This window comes from Hetaerina americana, unplaced genomic scaffold (genome assembly GCF_022747635.1).
Source record: "Hetaerina americana unplaced genomic scaffold, ioHetAmer1.1.p SCAF_4, whole genome shotgun sequence".
Classification (NCBI taxonomy): Eukaryota; Metazoa; Arthropoda; class Insecta; order Odonata; family Calopterygidae; genus Hetaerina; species Hetaerina americana.
The window spans coordinates 48,434,018-48,447,058 of record NW_027286985.1 but is presented as its reverse complement, the minus strand read 5'-3'; the positions used below and the strand labels follow the sequence as shown (position 1 = coordinate 48,447,058).

Genomic DNA, 13,041 nt, shown 5'->3' with positions numbered 1-13,041 from the left:
AGGTCCCCAACTCTTTGAATTTTACATACAGTAAGGTTTAATACCAGGTGAACTCAATTCTCGCCGATCAAATAAACCTTCAGATTTAAGAATTGGGTGATAGTGTCCATTGCTCAATGAAGGTACCTTCATTTATTTGATAAACATGACTAATTCAAGTTGGATGCATACATCCATTACTTAAAGAGTTAGTACTGTGCTAATACTCTATATGTGCATGCTTGTAGAACATTATTGACTCATTTCACAGCTAACCATAAATCTATGGAATATTCCACCATTAGCTATCAAATTGATTCACTTCCAAAATTAAGGCAGATAAAATGTCATTCCCAAGCACAGGCAAGTGAACTTCTTCCCAATCTGAAGTCACTGCATTTGTATCATCATCATCTTTCACCTCAGGAGACTGGACCGGATATGTTTAAACTGAATAAATAAGTGAACCGCAATGCTACATACAGAAGCCATAGGATTATTTTGAGGTTTAATTCAGAATTACCACTCCAATTTGCCAATACATTCAAACTGGGAAAAATAGAAAACAAAATTGATAGGAGGGGCAGGGATAACTATTGAAAAAGTCTTCTACTACAAAGAATGGAACCTGAGACATTGGGCTGGGAATCCAGTACAATAGACTCGGCACCAATCTGATCCCTTAACATCTATTGCTCATACAATTTAGCAGTTCATTCCATGTTTTTAGCAAAAAACAAAATGGATAATATATGACTATTAGATTCCATAACGCATGCCCCAGAATTTTTATTTATTTAATTTGGGATACCTCTTTTTGAACAAAATTACTGACAGTTCTCATGTTTTTTTCAGAAGCAGCAAGATAGGAAAATTATTTCTCCTGATGCAATTGTGAAAAGTTAGATAGCAAGCATATTCTATGAAGACTCCCATTTACACCATATATTTTTGAAAAAAATAGAGTGGTACCTTAATTTCTTCCCCTAAATTTTACTCTGTCAGTATAAAACTTTAACATTGGTGTTTCCTCAAATATTAATGACTCTTTTCAGAAGGACGATTTACAGTATTTCTAATTTTTTGACCTATATTAGCACACTTTAAAATATGTATTTATAAAACCAAATAGATCATCCAGAACATATAAGAAGCAATCAAAATACTTTTGACTTCATTTTACAATATTTTGACTTGATGATCAGCCCTATGGAATTGATTAACATCATAAAACAGAGACTCACTGCAAAAATATGTAGCACTTGGGTCTAGCACTGCACCTGAGTCTTACACTAATTCAATTCAAATGAACTGTTTGAAGCAATAAGGATTTATGTGTTACACAGCTGAACCAATGAGATTTTGAAAGGTTTGAAAGCTGGAAGATAAGGGGAGAAAAAACTGTAGAAAAAGTTCAAACATTTATACTATCCATTTAATCCATTAATCCATTTTCTCATAGAAATATTCCTTAACTTTGTACTAAGACAGTGAAAACACAGTGAAAGGTGAATATTTAAAGCATACACTAACCTGATTGGCAGTAGTAAAGCACTTGAAAGCTTGGTCCAACATTTCTTCTTTCTCTTTTTCCAGAAACTCAAACATTTCTAGACTCAAGCTGTGAGTTTCCTATTTTTTGACGGAGAGAGATAGAGATTAAAAATTAGTATAATGTAAAATAACATGCTAAAAATTTAGAATTTGCCAACTAGTATTTTCTAAAGTTGTTGCAGAATTCTATCTAAAGTATTTTGAAATACATACCACATATTTTCTACAATGCAAACACAGTTAACCCATAATTTAAAAGGATTTTGTTTGCATATCTTTTTTTATTTACATGGAATGATTACCTATTTTCTCCCAAATAGATCATGCAAAACAATTCCAAAATAAGAGTACCAATATTAAATGATATTTTCCCAGAGGATAAATTATTTTACTAAAATGAATTGCAATCAAATCATATTTAATGATGCTTATAATCAACATTGTTACTGTCATCATTATCATCATTTGTATCCTACCGGTTAAAGTAACATTTGGATAGACACAGCCAACAAAATTGCACAACAACACATTTACTTGCATTTCCTTACAAAAAAAAAACAACCTAACGTTGGACACCAGAGGTAAACCCTCTACAATTTCGCATACTTCTTTTCTCCCTTCATTCCATTCAACATACCTATCCTGTTCCATCCCCTTCCTCCTTTGCCTAATGTTCTCCCCTCTATCACTGTCTTCAACATCCCACCTCCAAAGGCTGAGCATTTAGCTATTTTTCCACATAGTCGCCTTGACGATCAATCACTTTTTACATCCTTGCAAGCAGCTTTTTAATACCAGCGTTGTACCTTTCTCCCACCACGTCACGAAGCCAACTGACGACTGCTTCTGGTACTTCCTTGTTTGACTTGAATTTCTATCCTCCAAGGTGTTTTTTGAGAGCGGGAAACAAGTAATAGTTGCTGGGGGCAACGCCCAGGGTGTAAGGAGGGTGGTCAATGATAGCCCAGCCAAATTCATTGGGTAGGGTGATCATTTGATGTGACACGTACATGTTGGTGTGGACGTCCATTGTCATGATGCAAACACACTCCTTCGGTAAGACAACTTGTTGTAACTGAGGACCTCCGACACAATATTCTGCATGGAGAATTAGCCACACTCTTCATTATGACCTTCCTTTATCTCATGAAGAGTAATTCTCTGGTTATTGCACACCATCTTGTCAATTGGAGCCACCTTTGATTCCAGCAAACTCGGCCACCCTGACCACCGCTCACTGCTGACGTTATCCCGGGCATCAAAAAACTCCCTGCACCACTTCCGCACATTTTTGATGTCCATACACTTCTCACGGTACACTTCCACTAAATGGCGATGAATTTATATTGGAGAAGCAGTCATCAGTTGGCTTCGCGATGCAGAGGGAGAAAGGTATGACGCTGGTATTAAAGAGCTGCTTCCTAAGATGCAAAAAGTGATTGATCGTCAAGGGGACTATGCAGAAAAATAGCTAAATGCTCAACCTTTCCAAAGATCAGGAGTTTCAGATATAACTTTGCAGCTTCCACATAAAATAACTTATTTATTTTCTACTAGTTTCGCTACACTGTAGGAACATACAAAGAAAATATTCTTTTTTCACACATATATATACTAGTCCAAGTTGGTGTGGGTTGGGTGGGTGGGGGGGGGGGGGGAAACTGACGCGCTGCCTGGGTGGGGGTGGTCAGAGTGGGTGAGAGTGGTTGACTGTGAGTAGCGGGGGCTAGGGAAGGATTATGGAGGGACGGTTATTCGCAGGGGGGTAGATTGGCCGTAGGCGTCATTAGGGATGAGTTGTGGAATGTCCAGGAGAGGGGAATGGAAGGGAAAGAGGTGGTCGTTTGTTAATGTTTTCTTCTCCCTTAAGGCGGTTAAGATCTCCAATTGTTCCTTGATGTCCAACCTCTTTCCTTTCTCCTCTTTGTGTAGTAGCTTTGGTATGAAGTCTGCGTTGTGGCCTGCGCTGATGAGGTGAGCTGCAAATTGGGAATTCCCTTTTTTGGTACTGAAGTCCCGCTGATGTTCCGCTGCCCGGACGCGGAGGCTCCTTCCCGTTTGTCCTATGTAGGATGCCGCGCAGTCCGCGCACTCCAAGCTGTAGACTCCACTTTGGTCCAACTTGTTAGTGGAGTCCTTCACTTTGGGGAGCAGGTTCTTCATATTGTTTTCACTGTAATATGCCGGTCTTATGTTAAGGTCCTTAAGGAGTTTGCCTATTTTTCCGGAGGTAGGACCTAAATATCTAATACGTCGCCATTTTTCTTTTTCGGTGGGTGGAGGGGGAGTGTAAAACTGTTTTATGGCTAACTTTTTTCGTTTTTTGTCTAATAATGTGTCAATTAATGTCTCAGTGTAGCCATTATTGATAGCTATTTGTTTGATGAGGGATATTTCTTTAGTGAGTTCTTCGTTAGACAGTGGTATGCTGAGTGCTCTGTGTAGCATGCTATGAACACTCAGCATACCACTGTCTAACGAAGAACTCACTAAAGAAATATCCCTCATCAAACAAATAGCTATCAATAATGGCTACACTGAGACATTAATTGACACATTATTAGACAAAAAACGAAAAAAGTTAGCCATAAAACAGTTTTACACTCCCCCTCCACCCACCGAAAAAGAAAAATGGCGACGTATTAGATATTTAGGTCCTACCTCCGGAAAAATAGGCAAACTCCTTAAGGACCTTAACATAAGACCGGCATATTACAGTGAAAACAATATGAAGAACCTGCTCCCCAAAGTGAAGGACTCCACTAACAAGTTGGACCAAAGTGGAGTCTACAGCTTGGAGTGCGCGGACTGCGCGGCATCCTACATAGGACAAACGGGAAGGAGCCTCCGCGTCCGGGCAGCGGAACATCAGCGGGACTTCAGTACCAAAAAAGGGAATTCCCAATTTGCAGCTCACCTCATCAGCGCAGGCCACAACGCAGACTTCATACCAAAGCTACTACACAAAGAGGAGAAAGGAAAGAGGTTGGACATTAAGGAACAATTGGAGATCTTAACCGCCTTAAGGGAGAAGAAAACATTAACAAACGACCACCTCTTTCCCTTCCATTCCCCTCTCCTGGACATTCCACAACTCATCCCTAATGACGCCTACGGCCAATCTACCCCCCTGCGAATAACCGTCCCTCCATAATCCTTCCCTAGCCCCCGCTACTCACAGTCAACCACTCTCACCCACTCTGACCACCCCCACCCAGGCAGCGCGTCAGTTTCCCCCCCCCCCCCACCCACCCAACCCACACCAACTTGGACTAGTATATATATGTGTGAAAAAAGAATATTTTCTTTGTATGTTCCTGAAGATGCTACAGTGTAGCGAAACTAGTAGAAAATAAATAAGTTATTTTATGTGGAAGCTGCAAAGTTATTTCTGAAACTCCTGTTCGCAATGGATTTCCACAAAGTCTCGGCCTCAACCATGAGTCACTTTCCAAAGATGTACACAAAGCTGATAATAAATCTGATTTTTCATGAAAAAAATAGGGGACCTTACTTTTCGAATTGCCCTCAGAAAACCTTAAGAAATATCTATACTTACCCCAAAAATTGATTGATCAATCAATGAGGGCAGAGTAAGAGTTAAACCTGAAGCTGCGAGTTAACTACACTGTTACAGTCACAACATGACCAAGAAATAATAGTCATACCTGCTTCAACAATCTGGAACAAAATGAGTGTATCATGTAAACAAATGATCCATATTCAATCCAAACTAGGGAATGAGTATAGTCCAATTCAACAGCTCGGCGGTAGCATCTATGGGCAGCTGCAGCATTTCGTAAAAATTCATTTTCACTCTTTAAAACTTCGCACTGAAATAGATCATTGCACATTAGGAGCTTAGCATACATTATTTTATTTTAACTGAAAATTAGCAAAAAGAGAAGCATGCAATCAGTCCAATATTTGACACAATAGGAATAATTACTTCAGAAAAAACTGGTCAGAAACCAATTTACTAGGGACATGAAATGGATGAATATTTTCTGCCAAGTGAAATGAAAGTGCAAATTCTTGCAAGGAAAATAACATAATAATATCTATTGATTAAAATATTTTACATGCATAAAATGTAGGATAGGTCATATGAAAACATGGCACATTACCAGAAGAACATAGAATGTATATAACAAATTTCAAAGTCCAGAAAACTCTTCCAGAAAGTCTTGTGTGTTGTAGTAGCCCTTTTCTAAAAGAAATTGTTTAAGCTTCTTTTTGAATTATTCTGTAGAAGAGGAATTGTTTATGCCAGATGGCAAATGGTTGTATACTTTAATGGCTACCTGGGAGGGAAACTAATTGCATTTCACTATTGGGTGACAAAACAAATGCACATTAATTTCAATTTTTGTGCTTTGACTAGCACTAACAAAGAATCATGTAATAATAAAAATACCATTAATGTCAATAATGAACATTCTTTCATTAGTGTTTTGATTTCAGATTAGTTGACAGCTTCCCAATAGTCTTTTCCATCCAATGTGATTTTCTTATACTCCATTCTTTCCAACAAGCCTATTTATTTAGCCAAAGAATTTACCCCTCAGTCTTCCTGGTTAGAAAATCCCTTTTATTATGCTCCTGACATCCATTTTGTCTCAAAATTCTATTTCATTCTTACTTCCTGAATAGAAGTTCATATTTCCTTTACAAATATTGAATGGCTAATAGAGTAAACTTTACACCATAGTAATAGAATCGTTATAATTAAAATACTACTAATTGACAACAGCTTTAGCTAGTATATTTACCACATTAATTCATTCATCCAATATTTAGGTAGTAAACTAATCATTATGGTATGATATGTGTATTATGGTATGATATGGTATCATCACTAGGGATGATAAGAATTATTATTATTGACATGGTTGCAGTTATCAGAACTTCACATGTTACATGCAGAAATTATCTAATCAATGTTTAGAAAAAAGGACCATTCATAATATTCACCAGGTGATGATTTACAATTCCTTAATTTACATTTCTACTCACAGAATTCAGTTTTGTTTCCAGCTGACTCCCTTTTGCTAAGGCCATTCCTGCCCATGAATCAACACGCAATGGATTTATGCACACATCAAGCAAGTAATTTTTTATTGCTTTTTCCTGAAAAAATTCAAAAGGAACAAATATGTATAGATTTAACACACAATGATTTCTTGATGCCTATTCTAATTTGGCAGATTTTGATTTTCAAAATTCTATGCTCAAAAACATTATTTATGGTGGAAGCATTTAGTACGAGAAGCTAGGAATTGCAAAAATATAAGTACAATCATACCTCATACTTCAACAGAGTTGACTCCTTGATAATATATTATTTGAACTCCTAATAGAAGAGTTATCATTTTACATTTATTCCAGCGATAAAATGGTCGGAGCAATCCTTAAAAATTGCAATAAACCCATAAAATGGCTTTGGATATAAATTTCTATTTCATGAGTATTAGCAATGGTTTAATAACTGGTATATAACAAGCACATTATAAATTAATCAAGAACACTAAGCTCCAAATTTTGCACATTCTGTGACAGTTATAATCTGGATGTGTGTCATATTTTTTCTAATTATCTTACTTAACTCTTTAGAAACAAGATCTCAAAAATATATAAATAGACCAGTTCCTCAGATGATCATTCAAAACAGTCTGTAGTTACCTAAAAAAGTGTACACATTAGTTTTTGAAGAATGAAGAATTGGCTTGGGTAAGAATGTTCATCCTGAGGCTAAAGCAAACACATGAGAAATGCCTTAAAGCAGTGAAAGTTGTCCCACAAAATTGACGATAAGTGTTCTGAAGACACCAGGGCCCCCTATTAGCAAACATCACCATGGACACAGGCACACTTCCATAACAGTTTAGTAATCCATCGCAACCGTTCATTTTGAACAAAAAGTATAAAGCCAGGATAAACAATTAGATAAAAAATTGCTTGGTTAATTTTTGGTGAGTAGCAGCCATGTAATCTCTTCTCTGATATTTAAGTGAAACCTTTGAAGCTAAAACTTTATTCAAGAACTTATTAAAAATAATATTTTCTTACCCATTCATTATTTTTAAAGTAATAGTCACCCAGGAGGTAATATATGCTGGAAACTTCCTTTGGAAACGGTACAGACTCACCCTCCCTGGTGGGAAGTATTTTCCTGTCCCCATTTATATAATCTGTCATTTTCTCCATTAATTGAGCTGAAAGAAAATATTGGATAAAATAAACCTTGAACATTAAATATTAAGAATTTAAGGTTAGTTTACAGAACTCCTTTCATTTTGCACATTATTAAAAGCTTCTTAGAACTTCTGTTGCTTTTTCTGATAAAACTAGCTAATCAGGCCATGCCCCAAGTTAAATTGCTTGAAGCATACACATAGTTAGTAAAGAAATTTTAAGTTTGGATTTAATAAAATAGTTTTAGAACTTCAAAGTCAATATAAAAGCCATGGTAAAGGAGTTTTAGGAGTCAGCTTCCGGAGAAGTTGAAATTGTATCCACTACACACAGGTTAAAAGTTAGTTCTTGAGTTGTTAGTGATCAACAGAAATCACATAACTGAATGTGCAGAGTAGTGATTTACAATTATTTACATTATATCCTCAAGTTCAATTTTTTCCTAATGAAGTAAAACTGGGTAATATAAGAAAAAAATTAGAACTACCTGAGAACTACTTACGATGTGGGGTTTATAAACCATTCTTTGATCAAATAAATGTTATATTAACAGGATAGTTCACATTTGCCAATTGCATAAAAATCCACAGCATATATACTATATGACGATAACATTATCTGTAATATAGTCATATGATATGACTCTTTGCAAATAAAAGTAATTTTGAAAAAAAATGGAGGTTATAATTTCAAAATAATTAACCATAGAAAAATTTTGCAAATACGTATTATTAATTGTGTCCTCAGTTCGTGGGTACACCAGAATTTAAATGTGCTACATTTAAGTAGATTACACCAATGTGAGATGGCTAGGGTATGGAAATTCAATTTTTTTTTTCAGAGCAGCATAACCAATGATTGTGTCAAAAGCAAATTTTGGCACATTAGTATATGAATTGGACAACAGTGAATTTTATTATAAAAATTCTTCATGACATTTCCACCAGAATTATTGTTTCACAAAGTATATTTTGTTATGTCCTACCAAATGTGGTGCCTCTGGGAACCCTCAGCTTCACCCAAGCTGTATAATTTTTTGGGCCACCCAGAGGGCCCGCGTTCAAATCCCGGCTGTGTTGAATATTTTTCAGAGGTATCTCGATCCCTACTTGAGGTGCTTTGTGGAGGGCACTTTGAGTGAGTACACCGTCCGTCAGATGGGATGTTAAACTGCAGACCCCTTGGCGCCTTTCGTAAAGAGTAGGCTAATGCCGACGTCTGGTTTCTCTCCACCCTTCATCCTTTCCTGTCCATCCCCTATGGCGCAAATGACCTCAGCAGTCGGTCGCCTCCCCTAAATACTACTACTACAATTTTTTGGGTAGCAGATCTTCCTGGGAAACCAAGAATGGCACAGAGAAAGGAACTGGCCCCCCTACCTTGATGTATAAATTTCACATGCCACTGTGATCTGCCTACATGATCTCTACCTTCCCTTATCAAACCAGCCTTTAGGTTAATAACTGTGATTGTTGGTTTTGCAAAAAATGAGAGTGACATATTACTAAATTTTCTCACGTCCTTCATGATTTGCTCACTTAGGTTGTGATGCATCATTATCTTCAGATACACAGACTTAACCATAATGCAAGAAATGACACATTACAAAATTTTGAAACAATCTCCATGGACAACATCTTTTGCACTAAACTCACTTGAGTCACACTCCGGTGGAACAAGGGCAGTTATTCTTCGAAACAGCTGTTCTACTTCCACAGAAATGGAGCCTACTTGGTAAGAGTCAAATTCTGGTAAGGCATCTGGCTTAAGGCATTCAAAAACCTGTTTGGCACGCTCCCATGTTAGCGGCAAGGGAGGAACCCCATGGTCAATTAAGTAGCGTGCCTGTAAAAATTGGAAAAAAATATTTTTTTGAGTAATTAGAACAAAATTTTAAAAACAGGAAGAAGTCTTTCTGAGAGACAAACATTGTTTTTTCAGAGAGACATATTATTTATTCATTTTATAATAATAATAATACACGTGTTTTTCCAAGTATCAGTGGTGAAAACTAGGGTACTTGGAGTAGCGCTTAAGCAAAGCATTAAAAAATCAATGTAATGAGAATGAAGTGACAAAATCTGAAAAAGCACTCCTAAGTTTCAAAACAAAAAATGATGAAAATGTCATCAACTACATATGGAGGTACTACCTTTTCTATTAGAGTTAGGAACCAAAACGAAGTGCATATGTATAAATAATATGAAACAAGCCTTTGTTAGGAGCCATTGGTACAGAATTAGAGGGTTTAAATCTTGGTGATGGCTTTGGAAACTCCCTGGTTCACAGGACAATGTGACTTCATTACTACTCAGTATCCACTATCTAACTTCGAGAAATTTGTTTAGTTTTCATGGGAATATTTCCAGTATTCCAGATTGTTCCATATCCTCTAACAAACATTTACGAGCAAGTATTGGTTATACGTTTCAATCACAGACTGCTGATGACAGAAATGATAAGGAACAGTAGGTAGTCTTACGGAGATATCGGGTAAGAAAGCTAGTAAAAGATATAAAATAGATGCAAGCTTTAAGACACAAGCCTGAAGAGTAAAACAGAACCAGGAGAGATGAAGGAATAAAACAGCCAAAAAGTTAAACTAATAAAGGCAATAAATGAATATGTATCTAAATAAATATAATGATAATAATATGAAATTAAGTTTACTAAATATTATTAAAGGGCCTATAAGATTTATTGTTTATCTTTCATAATTCTCAAGACATGTTCACATAAAATATAAACACTTAGACCACTAAAGTTATTGAAAATATACCTAGTTTTTATTTTCCTGAAATACCCGAAGGTATGATTGCTTGATACTGGTATCAAGTAGAAAAAGTATGAAAAATTAATATTGGGAAGAATTTTTCTCTGTATCATAGCCAGCAATATCATCTGAGTATTTTTAGCACATTGCCATTCAAGAATGACATATACAAACAAATATTCATTGGTAACAATTTACTTTTTATAATAATAAACTAATTTTAATGCATTCATTATAAATATTTCACCAAGCCACAACTATCTTTAGATGTCACATTAAATGAGCAAAAACACCTTCAGGGCACTATTTTTAGTAGCAAAACATGCGAATGACACACAATTACGATGCTTATATTTATGTGCATCAAGCAAAACAAATGCAAAACTATTTTCATCAGAAAGCTTTGCCAATCACGGAGATTTTGCTTGCTTATATACAGATTCCTATGTTCATGCAAAGAAAAAAAATTAAATACTCTGCATGCCTTAATTCAATAAACTGTCAAATCATATTACAAAATAGCGTAGGACTTATACAACTGAGAATGGATATAGGAGGAAAAGAAGAGTGGCTTTTATTATATCAAATCAAATTTCATATGTATTTTAACATTACCTTAGTTTTTTTGCTTGGGTGAGAGTACAGGCAAAATAGGACTTGCTCTATATTCTGGTTGAGGTAATCTCGAAATGGGGCCAAAGATGGCAACCGTAGTTTTGAAGTAACTGTATCCAGTATGTGAAACAACAAGGCACCTTCATTTAGACAGCACCAGGACCGCCTAAAAGAGAATAGGAGAAGAATTTTTTCTACAAAGAAAGTTACAAGTCACCTAAAAATAACCAAACCAAGAATTTCATCATAATGGATTTTGAACAGCCTTTGAAATGATTAAGACAAAGAAAAATAAAAAAGAAGGTATTGAGGTCCTCAAGTTGCACTCACACCCCTTCTTTTCACTTCCACAAAGGTTGTCAGGCTGTCTCCCATGGATAAATATGCTCGAAAAAAAGTCATTTGGGGCTTTTACATTTTGTTAAATGATGTACCGCACCTAACCCATTGTGTACCAAGTGTGCTCTTGAAAACATGTGCATCCTTCCCCTCCAGCACTAACACCACCCCCGTCCACATCTCCCTATTCTGACTCATACTAAATACTAAATTGTGATCAGAGTCCACATCCGCTCCAAGGATACTGCGCAAATTGATCACGTTGTTCCTTAATTGGTGCCTAGCCATAATATAATCTAACTTATACAGTTCTGAGACATCTGGCATTTTCCATGTATATCCTTTGTTTTTGAGGTGTCTAAACCAAGTGTTGGTAATGACTAATCACTGTCTTCCGCAGAACTTTATTACTTTCTCGCTGAGGTCATTTGCTCCTAAACCTTAATCCCCAACCTCACTACCATCCCTTCCTTCACCTACCAATTCCTCATCATTATCCCATTTCAATTCTCCATTACTATCAGATGTTTCCCTCCAGAAACCCCCTCGATTATATCCTCTGATTGTATACTGATTGATGTATGTATTGATGTAACTGACTGTATACCCTATTGATTTTTTCTTCTCTATGTTTGCCTGGTGACACATATATCTGAACAATGACCAAGTTTTTTGGTTCCACTTTTACTTCTACTAGTAATATTCTATCAGTCACTTGCTCTATGTTTACTATGCTTCATCATACTTGGGCTGGTCCTGTAACTTTTGATTTGCAAGGATTACATGAGATAACGACCATGGAAGCCTTGCCTCCTCCACTATTAGGCATGACATTTTAACGGTGGACTTGAATATGAAAAAATTATCTGCTAGATGTGTGCAGCGACTCTTGATACAGGATCACAAATGCATTATAATGGCAATTCCTGCACAATGGTTAACCTGTTTCAAGAGTAATCACCAAGATTATCGGCACCGGTTGGTGACCATAAACGAAACTTGTGTCCACTACAACACCCCAGAGACGAATCAGTAGTCAAAGCAGTGGAAACATATTGATTCACCACCACCAAAGAAAGCAAAGGCAATACAGTCAGCTGGAAAATTGATGGCTTCAATTTTCTGGGATGCAAAAGGGATTCTGCTGATAGACTATATTCCCAATGGTCAATCAATTACTGGACAATACTACGCTAACCTCCAGGACCAACTACTGCAAAAGAAACATGAAAAAGGCCAGATTTGCCATGCCCACACACAAGTATTATTGCCAGGGCAAAAATACGTGATCTAAAATATGAATTGTTGCCACACCTGCTATTTGGCTCCATCAGATTTCCATCCTTTCCCAAAGCTCAAAATTTTCCTCCGTGGACGGAGATTCATTTCAAACAAAGAACTAAGAGCCAAATTAGATGGGTATTTTGCAGGCCTGAGGGTATCTAATTTTTGAGATGGGATCAAGACATTGGAACATTGCTGGACCAAGTGATTAGTATTATTAGGGAGACTATATTTCAACAATAAAAAAGTTGCGCTGAGGTAAGCCATTAATATCTATTCCATTTGGAGAACTTTTCAAATTA

The 13,041-nt window shown here is 36.5% G+C and overlaps 1 protein-coding gene across 2 annotated transcripts in view; it reads right to left on the bottom strand.

The window, feature by feature from the left end:
- The window catches only part of LOC139692020 (calcineurin-binding protein cabin-1-like), a 70,235-nt gene that overhangs the window by 19,302 nt on the left and 37,892 nt on the right, over positions 1 to 13,041 (bottom strand). For both annotated transcript variants that reach the window (XM_071590026.1, XM_071590027.1), the window contains exons 17-22: positions 11,117 to 11,282; positions 9,384 to 9,573; positions 7,603 to 7,748; positions 6,550 to 6,663; positions 5,202 to 5,366; positions 1,513 to 1,611 (exon numbers count right to left, since the gene is read on the bottom strand). In XM_071590026.1, the coding sequence (XP_071446127.1) occupies positions 1,513 to 1,611; positions 5,202 to 5,366; positions 6,550 to 6,663; positions 7,603 to 7,748; positions 9,384 to 9,573; positions 11,117 to 11,282 (880 nt within the window). The remainder of the gene's footprint in view (positions 1 to 1,512; positions 1,612 to 5,201; positions 5,367 to 6,549; positions 6,664 to 7,602; positions 7,749 to 9,383; positions 9,574 to 11,116; positions 11,283 to 13,041) is intronic.